This window comes from Pygocentrus nattereri, chromosome 2, assembly GCF_015220715.1.
Source record: "Pygocentrus nattereri isolate fPygNat1 chromosome 2, fPygNat1.pri, whole genome shotgun sequence".
NCBI classification, from domain to species: Eukaryota; Metazoa; Chordata; class Actinopteri; order Characiformes; family Serrasalmidae; genus Pygocentrus; species Pygocentrus nattereri.
The window spans coordinates 36,837,502-36,860,964 of record NC_051212.1 but is presented as its reverse complement, the minus strand read 5'-3'; the positions used below and the strand labels follow the sequence as shown (position 1 = coordinate 36,860,964).

General features: G+C 39.4%; 1 protein-coding gene across 2 annotated transcripts in view; it reads right to left on the bottom strand.

Annotated features, from left to right (window-relative positions):
- The window catches only part of colec12 (collectin sub-family member 12), a 69,447-nt gene that overhangs the window by 14,483 nt on the left and 31,501 nt on the right, over window positions 1–23,463 (bottom strand). Inside the window, exons 3-10 of one of the 2 annotated variants that reach the window (XM_017714184.2) lie at window positions 21,762–21,884; window positions 9,298–9,384; window positions 8,159–9,202; window positions 7,351–7,863; window positions 6,158–6,300; window positions 5,868–5,977; window positions 3,175–3,240; window positions 824–837 (exon numbers count right to left, since the gene is read on the bottom strand). In XM_017714184.2, the coding sequence (XP_017569673.2) occupies window positions 824–837; window positions 3,175–3,240; window positions 5,868–5,977; window positions 6,158–6,300; window positions 7,351–7,863; window positions 8,159–9,202; window positions 9,298–9,384; window positions 21,762–21,884 (2,100 nt within the window). Of the gene's footprint in view, window positions 1–823; window positions 838–1,815; window positions 2,966–3,097; window positions 3,241–5,867; window positions 5,978–6,157; window positions 6,301–7,350; window positions 7,864–8,158; window positions 9,203–9,297; window positions 9,385–21,761; window positions 21,885–23,463 lie in introns of those variants that run through there. The other variant, XM_017714182.2, reaches the window with a different exon arrangement.

Below are 23,463 nucleotides of genomic sequence, written 5' to 3'. Positions count from 1 at the left end.
AAGGGCCCCTGTTAGGGGCACCCCATTACGGTGCCCCTGATCACTAACGTCACTACTGTGCAAATTCAGTCAAAACTAATCAAACTGATCAATGCCATCGCTGTGCAGAACTCTGCGGCACTAACATCACTACCATCAGGAAACTAACCACACTGGTTTTCATTGCATTCATAGATAATGTCACATACTCTCTTCTGTACCAAACAACCAGAGCTACAGCAGCAGAAGCGAACTAACTTAGTGTTGGCTACTTTTAAATAATATTCAGGCTTTCAGAAAACACGAATACGGACATGGCAGTCCATACAACTGCATATGAGTCCGTAAACGTTGCATTTGCTTTATTCTTAGGAGACGGTTTTAACTCTAGGTGTTTAAACGGTGAGCGTAGCGTGAGGAGTCGTACCAAAGAATTTCATCAGTGTAACATTAGTGTTAGTGTTTGTGTCTCAACAGGAAAAACCCCAGTCTGCTGTGTGTTGGGCAGGGAGTCTACTGAGTGTAATATTAAAGGCTCCAACTCAGTCAGCAAGGGGAACAATATAGGAGTGAAGAGCAAATGTTTTTGTTTTTGCACATATCACTGTTATTAGGGACTTGAATACACTTGTATTTTCCACAGCAGGAGACAACTCTCACTATGGCTGCTCTGTGTCGGAGACAAGGTGAAACTGCTACAAGGTAAATAGATGCTAATATGTCTGTCACAGGCTTTAAGTAACATCTTTTAAAGCCTGTTTATTAACATGTGTTCCATGTCTGGATCATATGTGGATAAATCTCATGTATCCTCTATCTTTCATTTTATTCCGTATCCCCTCACCCTGCCAGTCAGCACTCTGCAGATGCATTTCCACTCACTCAATTGTAGCGTGTTCTGTGTACATTTGTATTAAATGTGGTCAGAATCTGCCCCTGACTACCTCCACATGTGGTTTGAGTGACCTGACTGTAATGTGATCACAGTGCATGCTGAATATGTTTGAATAACCATTAACTTACTGCTAACAAATGACTAGAATCCCATAAGGATGCTAGTAGAAATTAGTGTTACCGTAGGGTTTTTTCCCCTCTTATATTTTGACATTTATGGTTTGACTTTGTCAAGATTCATCACTGGTCACCACACCATACACCATCAAACAGGGCAAACTTTATCTTATTTGGTAAAATATTTACTTTTTGCTTTTATACAGTTAAGCATGTTTAAACGTGATTACTTTTTTCAGTACCCATATGTTCATTTTAATGTATCTTTTCTGCATGTTTACTACACCCACATATTAGATGTAATGCCCATATGTGGTGGCATATGTTGCATAAAGCACTATCCATCCATCCATCCATCCATCCATTTTCTAAGCCGCTTCTTAGAAGTCGCGGGGGGGTGCTGGAGCCTATCCCAGCAGTCTTCGGGCGGAAGGCAGGATACACCCTGGACGGGTCGCCAGTCCATCGCAGGGCAGACAGACAGACAGACAGACAGACACAGACAGTCACTCACACATTCACACCTAGGGGCAATTCAGCATGTCCAATTGGCCTGACTGCATGTCTTTGGACTGTGGGAGGAAACCAGAGAACCCGGAGGAAACCCACGCAGACACGGGGAGAACATGCAAACTCCACACAGAGAGGACCCTGGCCACCCGGCCGGGGAATCGAACCCAGGCTCTCCTCACTGTGATGCGATAGCGCTACCCACCACGCCACCGTGCCGCCGCATAAAGCACTATACAAATAAAATTACAATGAACTGAACTGACCTGAACAGGCTATGGGACGCTCCCTAGTTAGAAAAGAACACTGATTTGGTTTGGTTTTCATCCAGCTTTATGGCATGTCTCAAGAACTAAAATTTTCTTCCCCCTGAAGGTTTTGGATTGCATTGTTTACAAACAGTGACAACAGAAATAGAGCAACATGGCATGTAATCATGTTTCTTGGTGTACGTTTCAGTCAGGCTATTACTGAATGTCAGTTTGATTACCTACATTTTTAATGCATTCTACACTGTGGAGAATAACACTTATATTACTGGAAGTCTGATCATAGAGCAAAATCTCTACATTCACATCTGAAGTGACAGTTATTCTTTTCAGCCCATGATGTCTGTAATAAATTCAACATTCTTGATCAACATAATAAAGAACAGAAAATAGGCTGCAGGTTCTTCTGCACACAAGGCACAATGTGTTGAGATTCCATTAGGCCTATATAGGCTATTACATTTTGACTTTCAACAAAATAATTATTTTTAACATAAAAAAATGACTGAAAATACCAACTATGTTTTATTTCAGGCTAGCATTTAGGACTACATGTATACTGCATGTTTGAAGGCACATCTATTTTATAAGTAGCTACTGCATATAACTGAAGTTTAGAGATTCATTCATCATAAATCATACCACTGATATTCCAGAATAGTAACATTTCACAAAAAAGTAACCTATTGACTTTCATGTGAAAAATAATCTGTTTACAATCATTTGAATAACAGCTTCATACTGTGTGTAGCTTATGGTATTAGGTGAATGTAGGTCACTACAATTACTATTAAAGTAGTTGCAAAGCTCATTGTATTGCACTGGATTACTGTGGTATTGATTTTGTTTATGCCATATCAAGTAAAAAGATTTTATAAAGGGTATTTACAACTGTGTGTGCTTATAATACATTACAGCCATTCCACTTTTAAAAACAAACTGAGACATGACCTTGACTGTAAATCTGTATGTCCGGTTCTGAAACAGTTTGTGGCCTTGCCAAATTGCTGATTATTGTTGATTGTGTTGTCGTTGTTCCTGTCCATCAGGTATCCTTAAAAGTTTTTTTGGCAAAGCCATGCACTCCTTGCTTTGTAAGGAAGTCACTTGACAGAGGCCACTTGAGTAATCTCCCTGATTGTCATGTCCACTCTTCTCTTAGCTCAGCAATGGATGCTATAAAACTGGAACCATTCCTGTAAGGAACAGATGAACTTAGTGAGCTTGTCTATAGGAGTAAAACTTAATGAATGTATTGAGTTTGTCTACAATGTAAACAAAATAGGTTTCCTATAGTATCATCGGTCATCAATCCAATTATTACTTACTCTCATTTGTACGTTCACAAATGAATCCAATGCGATCTGTACAGAAGAAGTCATTCCAGTTGGCCTCATGGATCAACCCTGCACAATCCTCACCTTCTTCGTGCCCATGGTTCCAATTATCAGGCTGGCCTGTTTTCCACTTCCTAGTGTAACATATGAAAATTGAAGTATTAGATTCAGGGTTGAATTTAGTGGTTGTGAGTTTGTAGGCAAAAGTCAGAAATGAGGCCACCTGGATGCATATTTTTCATTTAAAAAATTATATTATTTCCATCTACACTGCAGAAAATTATTTCTTGGCAAGCGAAATCATTTTAGATTTAGTCAATATATCTGATTTATAAGATACTATTTAACTTATTTCTAGATTATTTTTTTAATTATCTTCCCATCATGGCAGATAGTTTTGCTTGTTCTAAGAAATAATGTTTGAAACAAACAACACCACAATATAGTGAGATAATTTGGTAAAGTAAGAAGTAGTAATCAGTAGTGATATTACTTCCTGAAAAAAGTACTAAGTAATATAATATTACATTCTGAAAGAAAGAATAAGTTATTTGTAATGGGTTATTTTCATTTAATAATGCCAACACGGGAGCTTTCTATACTAACATTAATTCTAGCATTATATACAGCCTATGCAGCAAGTTATGTTTGGTAGTGTGGTAACAAACATTTCCTCCGTTTTTGCGTTTCTCTGCTGTAGCTGGATCACTTTATTTGAATTTCCTTCCCAACATCCAGAGAGTCACACAATCTACATTATGGAGAGCAGTTTTTTTTTATCACTTGTCATGTTTATACAGTCTTTTTGCAGTTGTTTCATTGCATAAAATACAAAGAATAGTCATTTAAAAACTTGATGACTGGGTTGCATTGAAATGACTGAAAAGAATGACTGCAATCACAAATTTAAAACCTACATATTTAGAAATAGGTTATTTAACATCAACATGTGCATTATAACTAACTGGTATGTTTGTAATGGGGCCCTTGGCTTATGGAGGCTGTAGACGGCCACCTACTTTTGCCTAAAACAGTTTTGTTTGAATTTTATCAAAACAGTTCAATTTATGCAGTTCCATTCAAACATACCTGTATTTAAATAAATTTGCTGTCCTACCCTATGATCAAATTTCCATAATCATACAACCCCAATTGCAGTGAAGTTGGGACGTTGTGTAAAACAAATAAAAACAGAATACGATGATTTGAAAATCCTTTTCAACCTATATTCAATTGAATATACTACAAAGACAAGATATTTAATGTTCAAACGGATAAACTTTATTGTTTTTTGCAAATATTCACTCATTTTGACTTTGATGCCTGCAACACGTTCCAAAGAAGTTGGGAAACAATTGGATAACAGGTGAGTGTCATGATTGGGTATAAAGGGAGCATCACTGAAAGGCTCAGTCGTTCACAAGCAAGCATGGGGTGAGGTTCACCACTTTGTGATGAACTGCGTGAGCAAATAGTCCAACAGTTTAAGAACGTTTCTCAATGTGCAATTGCAAGGAATTTAGGGATTTCAACAGTCCATAAAATCATCAAAAGATTCAGAGAATCTGGAGAAATCTCTGCAAGTAAGCAGCAAGGCAGAAAACCAACATTGGATGCCCGTGACCATCGATCCCTCAGGCAGCACTGCATTAAAAACCGACATCATTCTGTAACGGATATTAACCACATGGGCTCAGGAACACTTCAGAAAACCACTGTCAGTGAACACAGTTCGTCTCTCCATCTACAAGTGCAAGTTAAAACTGCCATGCAAAGCGAAAGCCATATAACAACAACACCCAGAAACGCCGCCAGCTTCTCTGGGCCCGAGCTCATCTGAGATGGACTGACGCAAAGTGGAAAAGTGTCCTGTGGTCTGACGAGTTCACATCACAACTTGCACATCTGTGAAGGCACCATTAATGCTGAAAGGTACATACAGGTTTTGGAGCAACATATGCTGCCATCCAAGCAACGTCTTTTTCAGGGACGTCCTGCTTATTTCAGCAAGACAATGCCAAGCCACATTCTTCATGTGTTACAACAGCGTGGCTTCGTAGTAAAAGAGTGCGGGTCCCGTTGAAAATGTGTGGCGCATTATGAAGCGCAAAATACGACAAAGGAGACCCCGGACTGTTGAGCAACTGAAGTTGTACATCAAGCAAGAATGGGAAAGAATTCCATCTAGAAAGCTTCAACAATTAGTGTCCTCAGTTCCCAAACGCTTATTTAATGTTGTTAAAAGGAAAGGTGATGTAACACAGTGGTAAACATGTCCCTGTCCCAACTTCTTTGGAACGTGTTGCAGGCATCAAATTCAAAATGAGTGAATATTTGCAAAAAACAATAAAGTTTATCCGTTTGAACATTAAATATCTTGTCTTTGTAGTGTATTCAATTGAATATAGGTTGAAAAGGATTTGTAAATCATCATATTCTGTTTTTATTTATGTTTTACACAGCGTCCCAACTTCACTGGAATTGGGGTTGTACTTTATTTTATTTTCATGCATATATTTTGTGTTAAGGTTTGAAAACTCAGGCTCATGCAGTGTAGAATTGTACTGAATTTGTTGAAACCTGCACTCATGCTGCTTTTGACTGAACTGTCCACTAAAAGTAGGTGTTTTTATTTGTAGGTAGGATGTACAAGTTGATTTCACATGAAATTATTGCTCAAAGAAATCTTACTCCAACATTATAAAAATGATTTAGCAAAACTCAAAATGTTTTAGATTGTGCCCCACTCTCCCATACTCACGTGAAAGTGGGAATGCTCCCATCCACCCATTTCCAGTTGTTTTCCTCAACAATGTCTGTAAGACCCAGCCAGAAATAACCGTTTCCTGCAATTTGCTGCCGTATCCAAAGCTGAAGCAAAATGAGCACGCAAACACAAATTCATGAGCATACATACTCAGAGACATGAGCATATTCCAATACATACAAAGTTATCTGTAGTATGCAAGCAAAGTCAGTAACTGGTAAAGTACAAAATATTATCAGTTAAATAAATAAATAAATAAATAAATAAATAGCTACTGGATTTACCTGCTCCTCCTCATCATTGATAATGAGCATAGAAGAGGTCTTGTTTTTACATGTTTCTTTTGTTTCATCAAAATTAAGTCTTTCTGATGCACCAGAGAAGTAATAGCAATTGTCTTTGTAGCTCTTCCATTGAGGAGGACATCCTAGGATGTAAAAGAACAAGAAAAAAAATTCTTTTTTAATTTTAATGACATACAGTACTGCCACTGCCACTGAAAAGTTTTGGCCAAAAAAAGGAAAAAAATGTTAAAGAAGTCCAAAATGAAGTGTCAAAATCTAACCCTTGTGTTTTGATTCTCATGATTTGAGTGGTAACCTTGAGAAATAAGCTTAAAATGCTGTTTGTGTGCTTCACTCTCCTAGGCTAGTCAGCATAGAAGTGTTCAAACTGTTAAAGAAGCAGCAGATCAACAATGAAATACAAACAGTTCAATGCAGCAGCGTTCTAGTCAATCTTCAACTAACATGCTTTTTAGCATTAACTTACTGAATGCAATTCTTTACACATATCAAATGAATAAAACTGATTATATCAGTTTGTAATACATTTTTAACTAACATGTGAGTTTTCAAGGACTCTAGAATTCAGCTACAGATGCCTTTGGAAAATGCCTTTGAAATATTATATTGTAATTATATTATATTCAGCAAGCTTTTGTATGTTAATTCAAGAGCATAAATACATATAGAAGAACCATTTTGGTTTTCGTTTTTGGTTTTCGGCTAAACATGTCCTGAATTTTTTTGGTTTCAGTCACATGCTTACATGCAACACTTTGTTACACTGATAGCTTGAAAGCTAGGACTCCATATAATTCATTGAGGAAACATGCACTTCTAAGGTCCTTTTAATTGGTGATTTAAGTGTGATTCATTTTTGCAAATCAGTTCTTTCACAAACTTACAATATCAATATATCAAACATCAAATTCAGTGACCGATTCTCAAGACAAGCTTGACTTTATCCTCATTTCACCTACAAACTACACATCCACAACAGAGAGAGGAAGCCAGCTACAGTGGAAGACTTTAAATTGCGAAAGATAATTTTTCTAATTTTTTTAGATGTTTTCGATGTATTAAAAAGATGTAAATATTGCATGCCACAAAAGGTTCAACTGAGTCTGTCTTTAATTCATTTATTCATTCAGTCATTAACTGGACATCAACATACATGAGTCTTCAAGTGTTACCTGGAGTGCTGGTGGGAACAGGCTCTTGGACTTGGCGGGACACTGAGGTTTGGGGTCCTACAGGAGGCAGAGGTTTAGCTACTTGGATTGGAGGTCCAGTTGGTGGTCCAGGTAGTCCAGGTGGCCCTGGTGGACCAATGGGGCCAACAGGGCCAGGGGATCCAGGTGGTCCTGGAGGTCCCGCTAACCCTCTGATTCCGGGTGGGCCTTGTGGGCCCTGAGGACCTGGCTGACCATCTCTACCAGCAAGCCCAGGTAAACCAGGGTCACCCCTCTCCCCTGGAGGCCCAGCCCTACCACCTGATCCTCTGGAGCCCTTTGATCCAGGATTTCCTCTTGGTCCAGGTGGACCTTTCGAGCCAGGAACACCTGGAATTCCATGCAACCCTTTGTCTCCTTTAGGTCCTGGCAGTCCTGGTGGACCTCTTTCCCCAGTTTGGCCTTTCTCACCTGTTTTTCCTGCAGGCCCCTGGGGTCCCCTATCCCCCCGAGGACCTCTAGGACCTGGTGGACCTGTGAAAAGAATATCATGAATTGAGTGTGGTTGCTGAGAGAAGGACAAAAACTTAACTTAAATGGCTTAATGGGGCAAGATATTTCATTTGAATCATTTGAACCATCTATATTGGTCAATTCATCTTTATGTTTTGACTCCATGTAAAGAACAGCTGTAACCTTCAAATTATGAAGTTATAAAGCCAGAAAAAATGGCGAGGTTTAGTTCCAACAGTGGCAATATACATTTCAGAGTGGTTGAAACAGTGGTTGCATAAGGGTTACTAATTCAAACATTTGAGAAAAATCTTACCTTGCAGGATTGTAAAGTTGGTAATGAGTTGTGAGTGTTTGCTGTCCACCAGTTTCATCTCCTCCATCACAATGGAGAGGCTGCTCACTTCCTTATCGAGCCTGGCGGCGAGCTCCTCCTGCTGGGCTTTGAGCTCAGTGCTGTCAGTCCTGGCCTCCAAGACACTGCTGTTGAGGGTCAGCAGCAGATCCGTGTGCCTAGTGACCGTCTCGGCACAACCACGGAGGCCGTTCAGGTCGGCACTGATGGCTCCTAGGAGCTGCGTGGTAAAGCTCACATTGCCAGTGATACGGTCCATATGGTCCTCATTCTGGTCCACACGGGCCTCCAGAGCATCAAATTTGCTAGAGGTAGCATTGTCATGGTCCCTTTGCTGGTCCATAAGCTCACGTAGGTTCTGGTCATGTCCATCAGTGACAGTTGAGACATTCTGGACCTGTTCGGATAGTGAGCTGAGCTGAGAAGCTACGTCTTCAATGGCATCACTATTGGAGCGGGCCAAGGCAGAGTTGTTAGCTGCCAGAGCCTGGAGGTTCTGCACCTTCTCCCTGAGCCAGTCGGCATCTACCTTGGTCTGTCTGGCTGTCTGCTGCAGACTCTGGTAGTCGTTCTTCAGCTTCTGGACCGCCTGGCTGGCATCCTCCACTGACCTCTGCAGGGAGCCGATGAGGTTCCTCTGTTGACTCTGGGTGAAATTTAGGGTGTTGAGACTGTGGATGGATTGGCTCTGCTCTCTTATCTGCTCTTGCAGCTCAGACTGGAGCCGCTCTGTGTCTGTCTTCAGCCCACCAATCAGGTTACTGTATGCATTCAAAGTACGGTTGACATTGCGGATGGTGTTACTATTGCTCTCCAGAAGGTCCCTCAAGGAAACATGGCCACTCTGCACATCCTCCCCTGCCAGCCGCAGTTCATCCAGAGCTGCTCTGTTGGTGGATGCGGTTGAGGCAATGTTGTTAAGCTGCTTCTGTAACGTCTGGATTTCTGCCTTGAAAGACAGGATTTCAGTCGTGGCGTTCTCTGACTTCTCTTCTGTCTGATCATCTGCATGTGAACATTTAGACAGCATTAAAACAAACATAAATAGTGCTAAATACAAATGGTAATATGGTTGTAGTTTGTCAGTAGATGGATCTCACCAAGCTTCTTTAGGTCTGTTTCCACAGCCATGATTTTACCTCCATAGTTCTCCATCCCTTCAGTCACACTGTCCATCTTCTGGACCACTGAGGAACACAAGCAACAGAAAACCACTGAGTTCTGGAGTGAGAACAAAATAAAACACATTTATGGCTGATGTAAAACGTTTGGAGACACTCTGCCTTCTTTTTTCAGGCAGCACTAGATCTGGGTATCGTTTTCAATGTCATGATACAGTATACATCATGATACAGACTTTACAATACAATATAATTACAATTAAACACATTTTTAAAATATAGCAATAATACATTACATTACATTACATTTAGCAGACGCTTTTATCCAAAGCGACTTACAAATAATGTGGTACATAGAACAAACATACATTTTGTAATAATAATACATAATAAGTAATACCGGGGGCAAGGGCAGCAGCACAGACAGGCAGTAGTCAGTATTTGGGCATATATGTGTATGAAATGATGTCTGTGACTGTAAAACAGTGAACAATGTTCATTAACACATCCCACACACAATATACAGCACAGCAACATCTGTTTTAAACAAAGTGCTAGAAAAAACAAGAGGAAACAGACATCTGAAACGTATGAAGCCTCTAAAAGTTAAGGTATTACATGTTTTATGATAGTTTTGAGAAGCTTTTGACCTAAAATCTGTTTTTAAAACACATTTGCAGAGGAGAGGTACATACAGGATGCTGTAAGGCAGAACAGTCCCTAAAGAAAACCTTTTTGCAGAATTATCCCTATATATGCACTATATTGCCAATGGTATTCGCTCATCTGCCTTCACACGCATATGAACTTGAGTGACATTCCATTCTTAATCCATAGGGTTTAATATGATATAGCTGCAAAGGGTGGGCTGACAACAGCTTCAACTCTTCTAGGAAGGCTTTCAACAAGGTTTAGGAGTGTGTTTATGGCAATTTCTTCCAGAAGTGCATTTGTGAGGTCAGACACTGATGTTGGACGAGAAGGCCTGGCTTGCAGTCTCCGCTGTAATTCATCCCAAAGGTGTTCTATCAGGTTGAGGTCAGGACTCTGTGCAGGCCAGTCAAGTTCTTCCATCACCAAACTCGCTCATCCATGTCTTTATGCACCTTGCTTTGTGCACTTGTGTGCAGTCATGTTGGAACAGTAGGGGGCCATCCGGAAACTGTTCCCATAAAGTTGGGTTCAGGAAATTTCCCCAACGAAATCTCTTGAAGCATTAAGAGTTCCTTTCACTGGAACTAAGGGTCCGAGCCCAACTCCTGACAAACAACCCCACACCATAATCCCGCCTCCACCTAACTTTACACTCGGCACAATGCAGTCAGACAAGTATCATTCTCCCGTTAACCACCAAACCCAGACTCGTCTATTGGATTGCAAGACGGAGAAGCGTGATTCATCACTCTAGAGAACACGTCTCCGCTGCTCTAGAGTCCAGTGGTGGCGCTTTACACCACTGCATTTGACGCTTCGCATTGCGCTTGGTGATGTAAGGCTTGGATGCAGCTGCTCAGCCATGGAAACCCATTCCATGAAATTCTCTATGCACTGTTCTTGAGCTAATCTGAAGGCCACATAAAGTTTGGAGGTTAGCATCCACTGACCCTGTTCTGTCATTTTATGTGGCCTACCACTTCATGGCTGAGTTGCTATTGTTCCCAGTCGCTTCTACTTTGTTATAATACTACTGAGAGTTGACTGGAATATTTAGTAGCTAGTTAGTAAACTATAGTCCCTTTGATAAACTAATGAATGAACTTTCTCCTGAATGTGCATCATGCAGAAGGGACTGGGGTTGAATGCTTTGTTCTCTAGTATACTATTTATACAAATAATTAATAATGAGTAAAACATTGACTTTTAGAGCCATGGCTGTGTTTAATATTAAGCATGTAGCTATGACACTGTAATAGTTGCAGTTAAAGTTGCAGTAAAAAAGTTGTTGTAGCGCAAATTACTTTTTTTTTTTTTTTTAAATCAATTTTTTTTTTTTAATCACCGAGATTTCTACTATATAACAGGTGGAAGAACTTGTCATTTTAACTGTGTAAAAAACAGAATCAACAGGTAAAATGTTTGTTGTAATGCTAATTATTTGAAATATTGTAACGGGGACAATCAGGGGTGGATTCATGAAACGAGCAAGCAGGACTAGAAAACCAAAAACGCACATGGAATATCAAAACAACTGGAACAGAAACCGACACACAGACAGAAACCGGGACAGAAATGAAAGGAGACACAGGAACAGGAATCACTACAGGAACAGTAACAGGCACAGGAACAGGAGGCTCATGGGAAACAGACACAGGCGGGGGCGGGATGGGCGGGAACAAAGGGGCTGCAACGACGTCCACGGGAGCAGGTGGGCCTGCAACGTCGTCCATGGGGGCAGGCGGGCCTGCAGTAGAGAGCAATGAAACTTTTTTCTCCTTCCCTGGGAACAACTGAAGCTGACGAAGCTTTTGGTAACTCTCCTGAAGTCTGACTTTGTTCTCCTTAATAAGAGACTGGGCCGCAGTGACGCCTGCGGTGACTGGCAGCGGGTCCGGAGGCGCGCGAGTGCCACGGGGTGCGGCCACGGGATCAGGCTTGCTGCAGTCAAGTTACTGGCAGCTCGCAGTGGCCTTTGAAAGCGAGCAGAGTACCATAGAACGGGTTATCTGTATGCTCCATCCATCTAACCACGTCTTGTGCTGCAGGTTGCTCCTCCCTGCAGCATTGCTCAAGATGGGCAGACCCAAGGCGCTTACCTGAGGTCTCGTCATCCAAATTGAAGATGGAATGGTCGTTCGCCTTCTTGCATGACCGACGAGACACTCATGTCCCCTCAGCGCCATGGGATTTGCTCTCAGGGCAGACGGAACAGCCAAAAACCACTATCTCGCTTACTCATTGCGTCCTTTGGTGACTGGTCTTTCTGTAACAGGGAGTGAGGAGGCAGATGCGTGTGCGGAGACAAGCAAGATTTATTATGGGCAAATCCAGGGTCATAGTCTAAACGGTCCAGGTTCAAATAGCCAATACAGAGACAGACATGACAAAATGAACACAGGCATAAACATCCAAACAACACAGACAGCAATTCAAGCAAAGACCAGTCACCAGACAGGGGAAAACACAGGGCTTAAATATATAAGGGTAACAAGGGACAGGTGCAAACACAGGTGGAGACAATCAGGGTTGGAGTCATGAAACGAGGAGGCAGGACTAGAAAACCAAAACAAATGCACATGGAAGATCAAAACAAAGGGGCACATGGAGTAGTGGGAGGAGCCAACCGTGACATGTATACATATTACCACTTAAGTAGCAAATTTTCTGCATCATTGAGCAAAAGGTAACCCTCACCAGCAGTAATGCACGTGTATTTGGAAATAATTTATTAAGTTAATCAACTTATTATTATTATTACAAAACAGGCTGAAGGTCATATATAGACTAACAATAGTAAAGGCAATAGTCACAGAAGGTGGTGCTTCAGCTCCCAAATCCAGAGAAGTCTTGTTGGGTAAACTGCCAGTGGAACGGAAATCGAATTTATTATTTCTCATTAGTTTTGTAAATCAAACACATTTCCATCAAAATACATTTTATCAATGTTATTAAAGAAATTATCAGTTCAACTAAGGCACCCCAAAAAGGTGTAAAGGCAACCGTTAAAAGTGTTAATATGTTGTTGCAAATGGCCAAAAAGAAGATTTTCATGTGTTTTGAAAAGCTGGGCGCCCTCAAAACTACTAATGGACGGTATGTGTGTGTAAGAGAAAGCTGGAGGAAAAGAAGCAGACAAACACAAACTGAAGCTTATCGGCTGTGCAGACACTGTGGTGGATGCATTTGTCGCAGGCCACTGGCGATTGCATGCATAGACACACTGACAGCGAGAAAGCATTCCACTTGCACAGTCACACAGGAAATGCACGACACTTAATTTCCTCTGGAATGTGGAGTGGTCGCTCAAGGGTCAAGCTCTGACCGTCTGGGTGTCTCCTGTGCCACGCTGGTGATTCCCACCAGTCTCTCTGGCACCACTCATGCTGTTTATGACCCATATTTTTTCTTTTTTTTTCTGACTCACATCAATGCTCCCTATTAGATAAATATACCCTGTCGGTCTTTACAGTATTTAGTGCAGAGGAGGGATAAAACATGAACTTCTCCTGTCGGCAGCTCCATAGGTCACTGTGAGTTATTGTCCTGTCAAGAAGCAAAATTAACTGCTCTTCTCTGCAGCAGTCCAAAGAGTACAAGGACCAGCTTTTCTCCAACATCATAATCTACATACGCTTACAATGAAGTACACTGGAAACAGTGACACTGAAAATGTGAATTTTGAATTTACATGATTGATGTGTACATCATTTCCATATGAATAAGACATATTACCTCAACATAGGTTAGTCTTTCAGTTTAGTTTGAATTTGGCATATTTAGGGCAGATGCTTAATACCACTTGCCATGCCTGAGTTTTGCTGGCCATTTTTTGTGGTATAGTCCAGAAAATCTATGCTACAAGAAATCTTTGAATGTCAGGCATGGCTTATATCTGTAACCCTTGGTCAAATGACATGTTTTGTTGATTTTCTTTGTAAAAATCCATGAATCCTCTAGAGAGAACACACTTCTACAATTTAATGTACTGTTTATTTGCTGAATTGAACATATTGGAAAAAAATAAACATTCTAAAATGTTTTTGTCCAGCAAATAAAATTTTTGCACTGAAATTTGCAGAAAAATGCCATATTTAAGTTTGTTAGCTGTATAATATGTGTAAACGTATTTTGCAGTGGAAAATCAACACAATGTTATTTGATTGGGGATGTTAAAACTTTTGGATACAACTGTAACATTAAGATACTTTAATTTATCGATACACAATATGCATCATCATACTTCATTTTATCAAAAACCATGAATACGTTTTTTTTTCTTCACTTATTTCATTTCACTTACTGCATTGCCCTAAAGTCCACTCAAACGTCACTAATTTTGCTATCTTAGGGATGAAACATGCAGTTATTCAGTGTTCTTCATGGCAATATCCACAATACTGTCATATCGTCCATCCTTATTAGATTGTACAGTCTGAGAAGCCACAGTAACTTAGTAAGAGTGAACAAAGATAAAAGCTACCAGTAAAGATTTCAACTTGTATTTTTTTGCCATAGTCTTGATTCACATATTTAGATTTTGCATGCATATTTCTGTCACTGGTTTGTTTTCATACCATCCATATATATCTTCCAACACTAGAGGGTGCAACATTTGTGCATTTAGCTTGGTTCTTTCACTGTTTTCCATAATGGCACGTCTGTTTCAAAGGACAAAAATGGTTCTGTTTTTCTTTCTATCCACAGTTCCATTTACAAAGGCTCTTAAGTATGATTACAAAGCTCATTTCTCAGTAGCTCTATTGGTGACATTCTGTCACTGTAAGTAAGAATCTGAATGAAAGCAGAGCTCCTTTATTGACTCCTCTGATTGTTTGCTCTTCCTGTTTTTTTTCCTTCCGCTGATGTGTTATTCAGCAGGGCTTTAGGACCAATTCAGCATCGCAAAACAATCTGAAATCCATCCAAGACCTCGAGTGTTATCATTCCAGACAGCACTTGTGTAACCAAACACAAAACAATAACATGCTTTGCGGAAAAACATAACATGGAGGTCCATTTCAAAGGCTTGTTGGTTGGCTTCACACTGGGGGTCCGTCAGTGGGAGGCCCAAGCTGTCTCGCCCTCTGTCTCTCCAGACCGCCCCCCAGCAGCATGGGCATTAGCTCTTGTATAAGAATGCTATTTTTGAGTGAAGATTAGTGATAAGGCTCTCTGAACAGGATTTTGACTTAAGTTTGAGAGCTCCTCAAATTCAGCCTGCTGACCTCAGGACACGCACATGACCAGTAAGGTGACCAATGAGGTTGAAAAGGCTGATGTCATGCCGCTCACTTGCGCATGGCCATAGTTGCTTTCAAGTATTACATATGCAGAACTCTGTCTGAAATATGACTCAGGACTGGACTCTTTCTGTGCTCAACAATTTAGGGATGATTTATGGAGTTATCATAACACATATAACTGAATTTAACTTTTCTTTTTCAGTAAATCATGTGGAGGCGTCAGAATGTACTGCGCTTGGTTCTTGTAAAAGGAATATCACCTGTACTGCAAATATTAATAATACTTCAGTTTGGAAAGATATATGACTTGATGATTAACAAAAGTCTAAGGTCTAATTTCTAAATAAATCCATAAATCAAAAGGGATAAGAGTAGAGCTGGGTGATATGGCCAAAAATGTTATCATGATAAACAAAACTCATATCGTTCGATATCAATACATATTGCAATATCATTCAAATCATTCAAATCATTATTTCTTTCAAGTTTAAAGGCTGATTTTTGCTCCTGAGTGGTTAATTGCTGTTTTAAACTATCCTTTATGGTCAGAACACAACAAACACTCGCCAAACAGTGGTACGTTTAAACTGAAAGCGGTTGTTTTGTGTCTTGTTTGATCTACATTATCATCAATTTACTGTGTTGTGTGAGTGATGGAGCACTGTTTCAATTAGCCAGCTGCTAAAAACAGCTAGCCTGTAAAGATAGCGTTCTCCTGCTTTCCAATACCTCACAGCTTCCTCAGTTTACTTTCATTTAAATCAGGGCTACAACCTGCATGAATCCACCTCTTTCTTTCACTTTTGTTGCTGGGGATGCACTAACACTTAAATATGACTTTTTGAGCGATGTAACAGCGCTTTAGTTGAGAGGAACAGACGTGATTTAATGCTGCTAAAGCTCGTGAGGTCAGTTACTCACACTCAGTCACAGGAGAACAGAAACACCGGTTACTACACTCAAACAGGGAATGTATAACGTTTCAGACATTCCTAAAGACTCAATTCACTCATCGCCCCTCCCTCTCTAATCATCTCGGAAGTGCACCCTCTTGGAAGTGCACCCTCTCCTGGCGACAGCGGAGTAGTGTTGCTTTCCTTGCAGTAGAAAACTACATGTCGCTAGAACATGAATGTGAGAATGGTGTATAATATTGAAAATTTATCAAACCTTTCTTATCGCTCTATCGAGGAAAAGTTTTATTGTGATAATTACTGTTATCCTAGATAAGAGCTAAAAAAGCCTCTTTCAATTATTGAAGTACAAAGGCCTGGTATTTTTGTGTTCTCGTGTAGACATACAGATTTTCGAAAACACTGCTGGTGTGGATAAAGGAAAAAAACTATTTTTACAAATGGATACTTGTGGACAAGGCCTAGGTCAGCCATTATGATATGCTATTGTTATCATGATTATGCCACAGTATGCTTAAGCACATCAGGCATCATCACTATTTCTAGAACACTGGAAACGGCAAGCTTCATGAAGTACAGATTTAGCTCAATTATAGAGGGTCTTTATATATTTTATAGATTAATGATCTGATACCCAATTATGCCATTAGTTAATTCTTCACCAGTTGTTTGATTTGATTGCTCTAGTTATTATTTAGGAATACAATTATAAAACATTATATCCTTTGTTTGTCTTCTTTGTTTTCCTTTTTGGCCCTAGACACTTTTCACACTTCTGAATTCAATATATCTGAAGTCATCATAGTAGGAAAAACATTACTATAACATTGCTGCTTGCAAATGAGAATTGAGCAAAACGAGCTGTGTAAAACATCCTTAATTGCGTATCCTTTTGATCTTTCACTCAATATATGTAAATGCTAAAAATAAAAGGTCAGCCATGATTTCCTGTTTCACAGGGGACAAATATGAGATGACCCAGGCCAAATGCTCTTACTCATCTATCATTATGAGAAAGCACAAATCAGGGCAATGATTAACAAGTCTAAAGCATCTGGAGATGTTAAGAATCTGCTGCGAAAAGGATGTATGTATTGACCGTGTGCACAGTGAAGATGATGGTTTGATGGGGAATTGCTGACATTAGGTTTCGGGGTCAGAACGTCTCCCAAACTACAATCAAACACCACCTATATACCCTATGTTCTTTGTGGGGGGTTGCCAAAACAGAGCCTTTGCTGTCAAGGACCAACAAGCCCAGTTTGCCAAATGTTGCTGGAGTTTTCAGTGGGACCGTGTTTTATGGTCAAGAGAGATCAAAACAGAGCTTTTGGGGAACAAACACCAGAGGTGGGTATGGTGGAAACACAAAGACAGCTGTGCACAAAAAACTCATCCCCACTGTGAAGTATGGTGGTGGATCTGTAATACTGTGGGGCTGTTCTTCTTCCAAAGGTCCTGGACAACTTGTTCAGATACATAGTATCATGCACTCCTTCAAGTACCAACAGATATTAAATCAAAACCTGACTGCCTAAGCCAGGAAGCTTAAGCTGGTCTGTGGTTGGATCTTCCAGCAAGATGATGATTCAAAGCACACCTCAAAATGAATACAGAACAGAACAGCGTATCTAATTTTTCCACAAAAGACATTTGTTTAGTGGTGCAGTTTTCAGAGAGGAACAAGGTCGACAAGCACCACAAGCTTTTCAATGAGAATTATAAATGTTAGACTACAGTTTGTGTCCAAACTGCCAATGAAACACAATATAGAGCAGCTGCAAATGTGTTAGTAAGGAACATGAAATCCAAGGAAAGTCTGCATCTTATGAACTTCTAATACACTTACGCTTGCAGGGATACTCTCTCTGCCTGTTTGATCTGTATAAGCTAATTCTTACTACATTGTCATCATTTCTTCATCAGTATAATGCTGATTTTGCATTTGAGATTTAATGAGCCTGTGTAAATGACATTAATACGTAAAGTGACATATGAGGTGGTGAAAACTTTTCCATGAAAACCTCTGTGAAACCTGACACCACTAACTTTTAAACTATTATTTCAGGCTTTACAGGGCAACTCAGAGCAGCTACGTTAATGTTAGATGACCTTGTTGCGTGACATGATCCTTTGTAGTAATGCAGGTAATTAAAAAAAAAAGAACAGCCTTTAGCCCTTGTCAAGCTTGTTGCTCTTAATATATCAGAAAAAAACGCTTGATGAAAAGACCTTCTTTTGTGGAATACCTTAATGAGAATGTGAATTTTGTACATTCTCTTTTGTAAACACCACCACTGCTGTAATGCTTTTCTTACAATGACAATCCAGTCCAGAATCCAGTCCAGAAAATTGAAAATGGTCCATTTTGCACTGTTTCTTTTACAATTAATTATACTATATTACAACCCTGTTTCCAAAAAAGTCAGAACACTGTGCAAAATGTAAATAAAAATAAATGCAATGATGTGCAAAAACCCTATATTTAATTGACAATAGTACAAAGACAACACATCAAATGTTGAAACTAAGAAATTTAATTGTTTTTTGAAAAAAAATTGCCCATTTTGAATTTGATGCCAACAACGTGTTCCAAAAAAGTTGGGATGGGGGCAACAAAAGGGTGGTAAAGTTGTGTAATGCTATAAGAAACACCTGGTGGTTGATTGGCAACAGGTCAGTATTATAACTGGATATAAAAAGAGCTTCCCAGAGAGGCTGAGTTTATCAAAAGTGAAAGACTGTGTGACACAACAGACTTGGAAACTGAAGAAAGATCCATGTGCAGGTCTAATAGTTAAAGGGGCAATCCAAAACTCATGGTCAAAAGGCATAAAAACAGGTCAAAAACAGTAAGTCCATTAAAAAACCAAACATCCAAAACACAGGGGCAAAAGGCAAAGGCAAAAATCCAAAAGTCCAGGCAGAGAGTCATAAACACAATACAGGAAGCTATTCCAAAACCGCTCAGTATGCAGACACAAGGGAACTGGCAATACTTCGCACTGTTTGGCTGAAAGAGAGGAGTATTTAAGCTGTGCCTGATTACAGAAATTAGGCACAGGTGGTTTGGTGGGAACAAGGCTAGTACTCCGGGGAATGAGACCTCTGGTGGCCATACAACGAATCGCTGACAGTCTGCATGATCAATAATTCATGAATAACGTTTCTCAATGTAACACAGCAAAGAACCTTAACTTTTTATCATATAAGGTACATAGTATCATTAAAAGTTTCAGAGAACCTGGAGAAATCTCTGTATGCATGGGACAAGGCCAGAAAACAGTACTGACTGGCTGTGATTTTTGGGCCCTGCATTAAAAACAGACATGATTCTGTAGAGGAAATCACTGCATGGGCTCAGAAACTCCCACCACTGTAAAACTGTTCATCGCTGTGTCCACAAATGCAAGTTCAATCTCTAAAATGCAAAGGTGAAACTGCATATAAACAGGATCCAGCAATGCTGCCACCTTCTCTGGGTCCAATCTCATTTAAAATTGACTAAGGGGAGTGGGAAAGTGTCCTATGTCCTGAAAATCAAATCTGAAATTCTTTTTGGAAGTCATGGACACTGTGTGCCCCAGGCTAAACACCACTCAGCTTGATATTAGTGCACAGTTCAAAAGCCAGTATTGATGATGGTATAGGGGCGCATTAGTGCACATGGCATGGGTAATGTGCACATCTGTGCAGGCAACATTAATTCTGAACAATATATAAATGTTTTGGCAACATATGTTGCCATCCAGATGGCATCTTTTTCAGGAAAACCTTGATTATTTCAGCAAAACAGTGTCAAACCACTTTCTGCATGTATTACAACAGCATTGCTATTTATTAAAAAAAGTTCTGCCTGCAGTCCATACCGGTCACTTACTGATAACATTTATTATGAAATGAAAAATACAACAAAGAAGACCCTGAAATGATGAGCAGTTGATTTTTTGTCTATAACAAGAACAGGAAACATTTCACTTTCAAAACTACAGGAATGGATCTCCTCAAGTCGCAAATGCTTACAGAGTGTAGTTAAAAGAAGAGCTGATGAAACATAATCATAAACTTGCTCCTGTCCCAACTTTTTTGGAATGTGTGGTTGGCATCAAATTCAAAATGGGCATATATTTAACATTTGATATGTTGTCTTTGTAGTATTTGCCTTTAAAAATATGGTTCACATGATTTGCATATCATTGCATTCTATTTTTATTTACATTCTGCACAGTGTCACAATTTTTTTGGAAATGGGGTTGAATACATAGTAACCATGAAAATGTTTAATGTGTACATTTATGCCATGTCACCCACCCCTAAGTTCATTTTAAGCATTCTTTGCCTAGTTAACATAACCTGCTTTTGAGGAAAAGTTTTTTCAAATTTCAGGGTACTGAATAGATCAGATTTGAAAGTACTTTGAAAGTAGACCATTTTAATACAGCCGCATACTTGTATGCACAGATACTGAATCCAAAACTCTTCAAGAAGGCAAAGTGGTCTAGACAGCCGCTGCAATTGTCAGTCAACTTGCGGTTGCTGGGACAACAAATTGCTGCCAAGGCATAAAATCTCCTGTACAGTGGGTTTGGAACGGAGCTCGCTGCCCTACATCATTCTCTCATCTGGTAGAAATTAGCCTTCTTAAGGCACTACAGACAACATATGGCCTCAGTGTATATCAGCGAACATGATCTGGAAAGTAAAACTCAATTCAGATCCTTCAACTAATGGCAGGGACGTTTCTCATAACCCACAGGATGCACATACCCAAGAGAAGGCTTGAACCTAAGTATATACATCGTACATCATTTGATAACTTTTTTTTTGGTTGGAGTGGCGAGATCTGATGTTCTGGACATATCTTTAGCTGAAAAAGACACCAAATGAAGACTGATGGGACTATGATCTGCTAAGTGCAAGTTTCAAAATTTGGAAAAAAAAACGAAAAGGCTTGTTCCTCTAAAACAATTCATCAAGACAAATTACATCCTACTGATGAATACATCACTACATCTCAAGATGTTTAGATTTGCGAGTTGTTTCGTGCCAAGAGGCCAAAAAAGGCTTTCAGATTTTTGCAAGATATCTACTGAGGTATCCTGCACTTCATGGTCAATGTCTGACAGCCATCTTTTATGATACAAAAAAATTGTATGAATGAAACATAATTTACTATGTTGTGTTGCGCAAGGTTTCAAGCTCTCCAAAAGAATACAGAAAACATATGCCATTATAACGGTCATGATGATAATATTTGGAAAAACTGCCTGTTTCTAAGGAACAATATGGCTGCCTTATGTCAAATCAGAAGAAAAAAAACGTGCAGACGAGACATTCAGCATTAAAACACAAATATTCTCACAATGTTGGAAATTTTCTGACATAAATCAGCTGCTTGGAGAATAAACACACAGAGTGTTCAGAGTTCCTTTCGCCGAAACATCAGACAGAAGTAATAAGTAGAATACATCATATATCCATGTCTGTTTACTGTTCCTGTCTACTAAAAGATGTATAAACAGAAACAGCATATATTTTCACATCAAACTTCACTGGATTGCATGCATGTTGCCAAATACGACCTGCAGGCCATATAAGAAGAGTAGAAGGGGGAAAGGGGATTTCATACCTTTGTATCCTAAGACAGCCACGGCTATAGTAAGCAAGGCACACAGGACATACAGGAGCGCAATGGCTGCTCTCAGTGCCCAGTCATTCTTACATTTAGTGCATTCACTCCCCTCCTGGATGCCTGCAAGAGAAAGAAAACAGCACAACATCTCAGAGAATGCTGGACAGCAGGACTGATGAAAATGCAGCTTTTACTAAATCATTCGATGCCTGGAACTGGAGCTTGTATGGCTTTTGGTTGTTCTGCAAAGCTGTACACATGCATGGTGCATTACTTAACTGCTTGATTTAAATGCCAAGTTTCAGAGGCCAAGAGTAGCATAGAGGACACCTAGGACCTGATATGAACTTTCCTTGGCTACAGCACTGTGTGGCCTGTTCGAAGATGTAGAATTTTCGGGAGGAAAGCTTGCAAAAGCAATACACTGGCAGGTCACATTCCCAGCATTTATATATTTGTGAGGAAGGGAACAGAAATCAGCTTTTTACCATACTGATCTAATCTGATTATCTTATGAATAAATTGTGTCTTTCCTTGTTTTAATCAGCCACACCAAGACTACCAAGCTTTAGAGTTGTAGAGAGGCTTTAGAGTTGTGCTTCTAGTAGTGAGAGATTATTAAAACAGGCTTTACTAGAGATTAACTAAATTCACTGTCAAATCTTACTTATGACAAAGTCCTTGTGAAAATGAATAAACTTTTCAGATTTGAGATATATCATATTATGTTCTGCTCAAAACAACGAATTGAAGATAGAATGGAATTACAACTGGCAATCAGCCAATTTATTATTTTGATTTTGTCCAACATTTGGTAAGATTTTATGGCATAAATGACAAGTCAGATAAGTGCACTCATGCTGTATTTAAATGTTGCTGCTACGCCTATCAGTGCTGATAATATCCAATTTTGACAATACTGCAGGTCACTAATATTGCTGATAATACACCAATAATTAGTGCTTTATTATGCTTAATTTCAGATGTCAAAGTGATAGGACAAAGTTTTTACATGCTGTGACACGTGGCAGCATAATTGGAAGTATGACATGTTATATGTTATAATACAAAATAATTTTTTTTCCTGCAGAGAGCTGATGAAAAATAAAGGCAAATAAACAGTAATTAACAGAAACCTATAAGTTTCTGTTGTTTCAGTTTATGTAGTGTGAGCATTGAGAAATTACTATTATATCAGCCTGTAAAGCAGATTTCCAAGTATAAAATTAAATTTAAAAATTTTAGCCTGGTAAAATCGATATGATTATCAGCCATAAAATATTTGTATCAGTCAGGCCCTAACATCCACACCAAAAGCCTTTTACTTTCAACATGTTATTCATGTTATTTAAACAGACAACTGAAAAAATCAGTTTGACCCATTAAAGAGCAAACATTGTTATTTTATCGGATTTTTGGCTAGCAGAAAGTGGCAGAAATGTGCTGGCGTGTTTTCCATTGAGATAAATGCAGACAATTTCGCTGTAAAGACACTGGAATTGGAATCAGCAGTAAAACTCAGCATTGGAGCGCCCCTAGTAATAAACTATTCATATCTCTAAAGACATTGCCACAAGAAAAGTTTGTGTCTCTTAAATAATTGGTCAGGACAGAGGAAATCCTTGTGCATTTTACAGCGATGAATCATTTCAGAAGTTCAAGATGTTTAGAGTTCCTGTGAGACATAAAGCTTTATGCC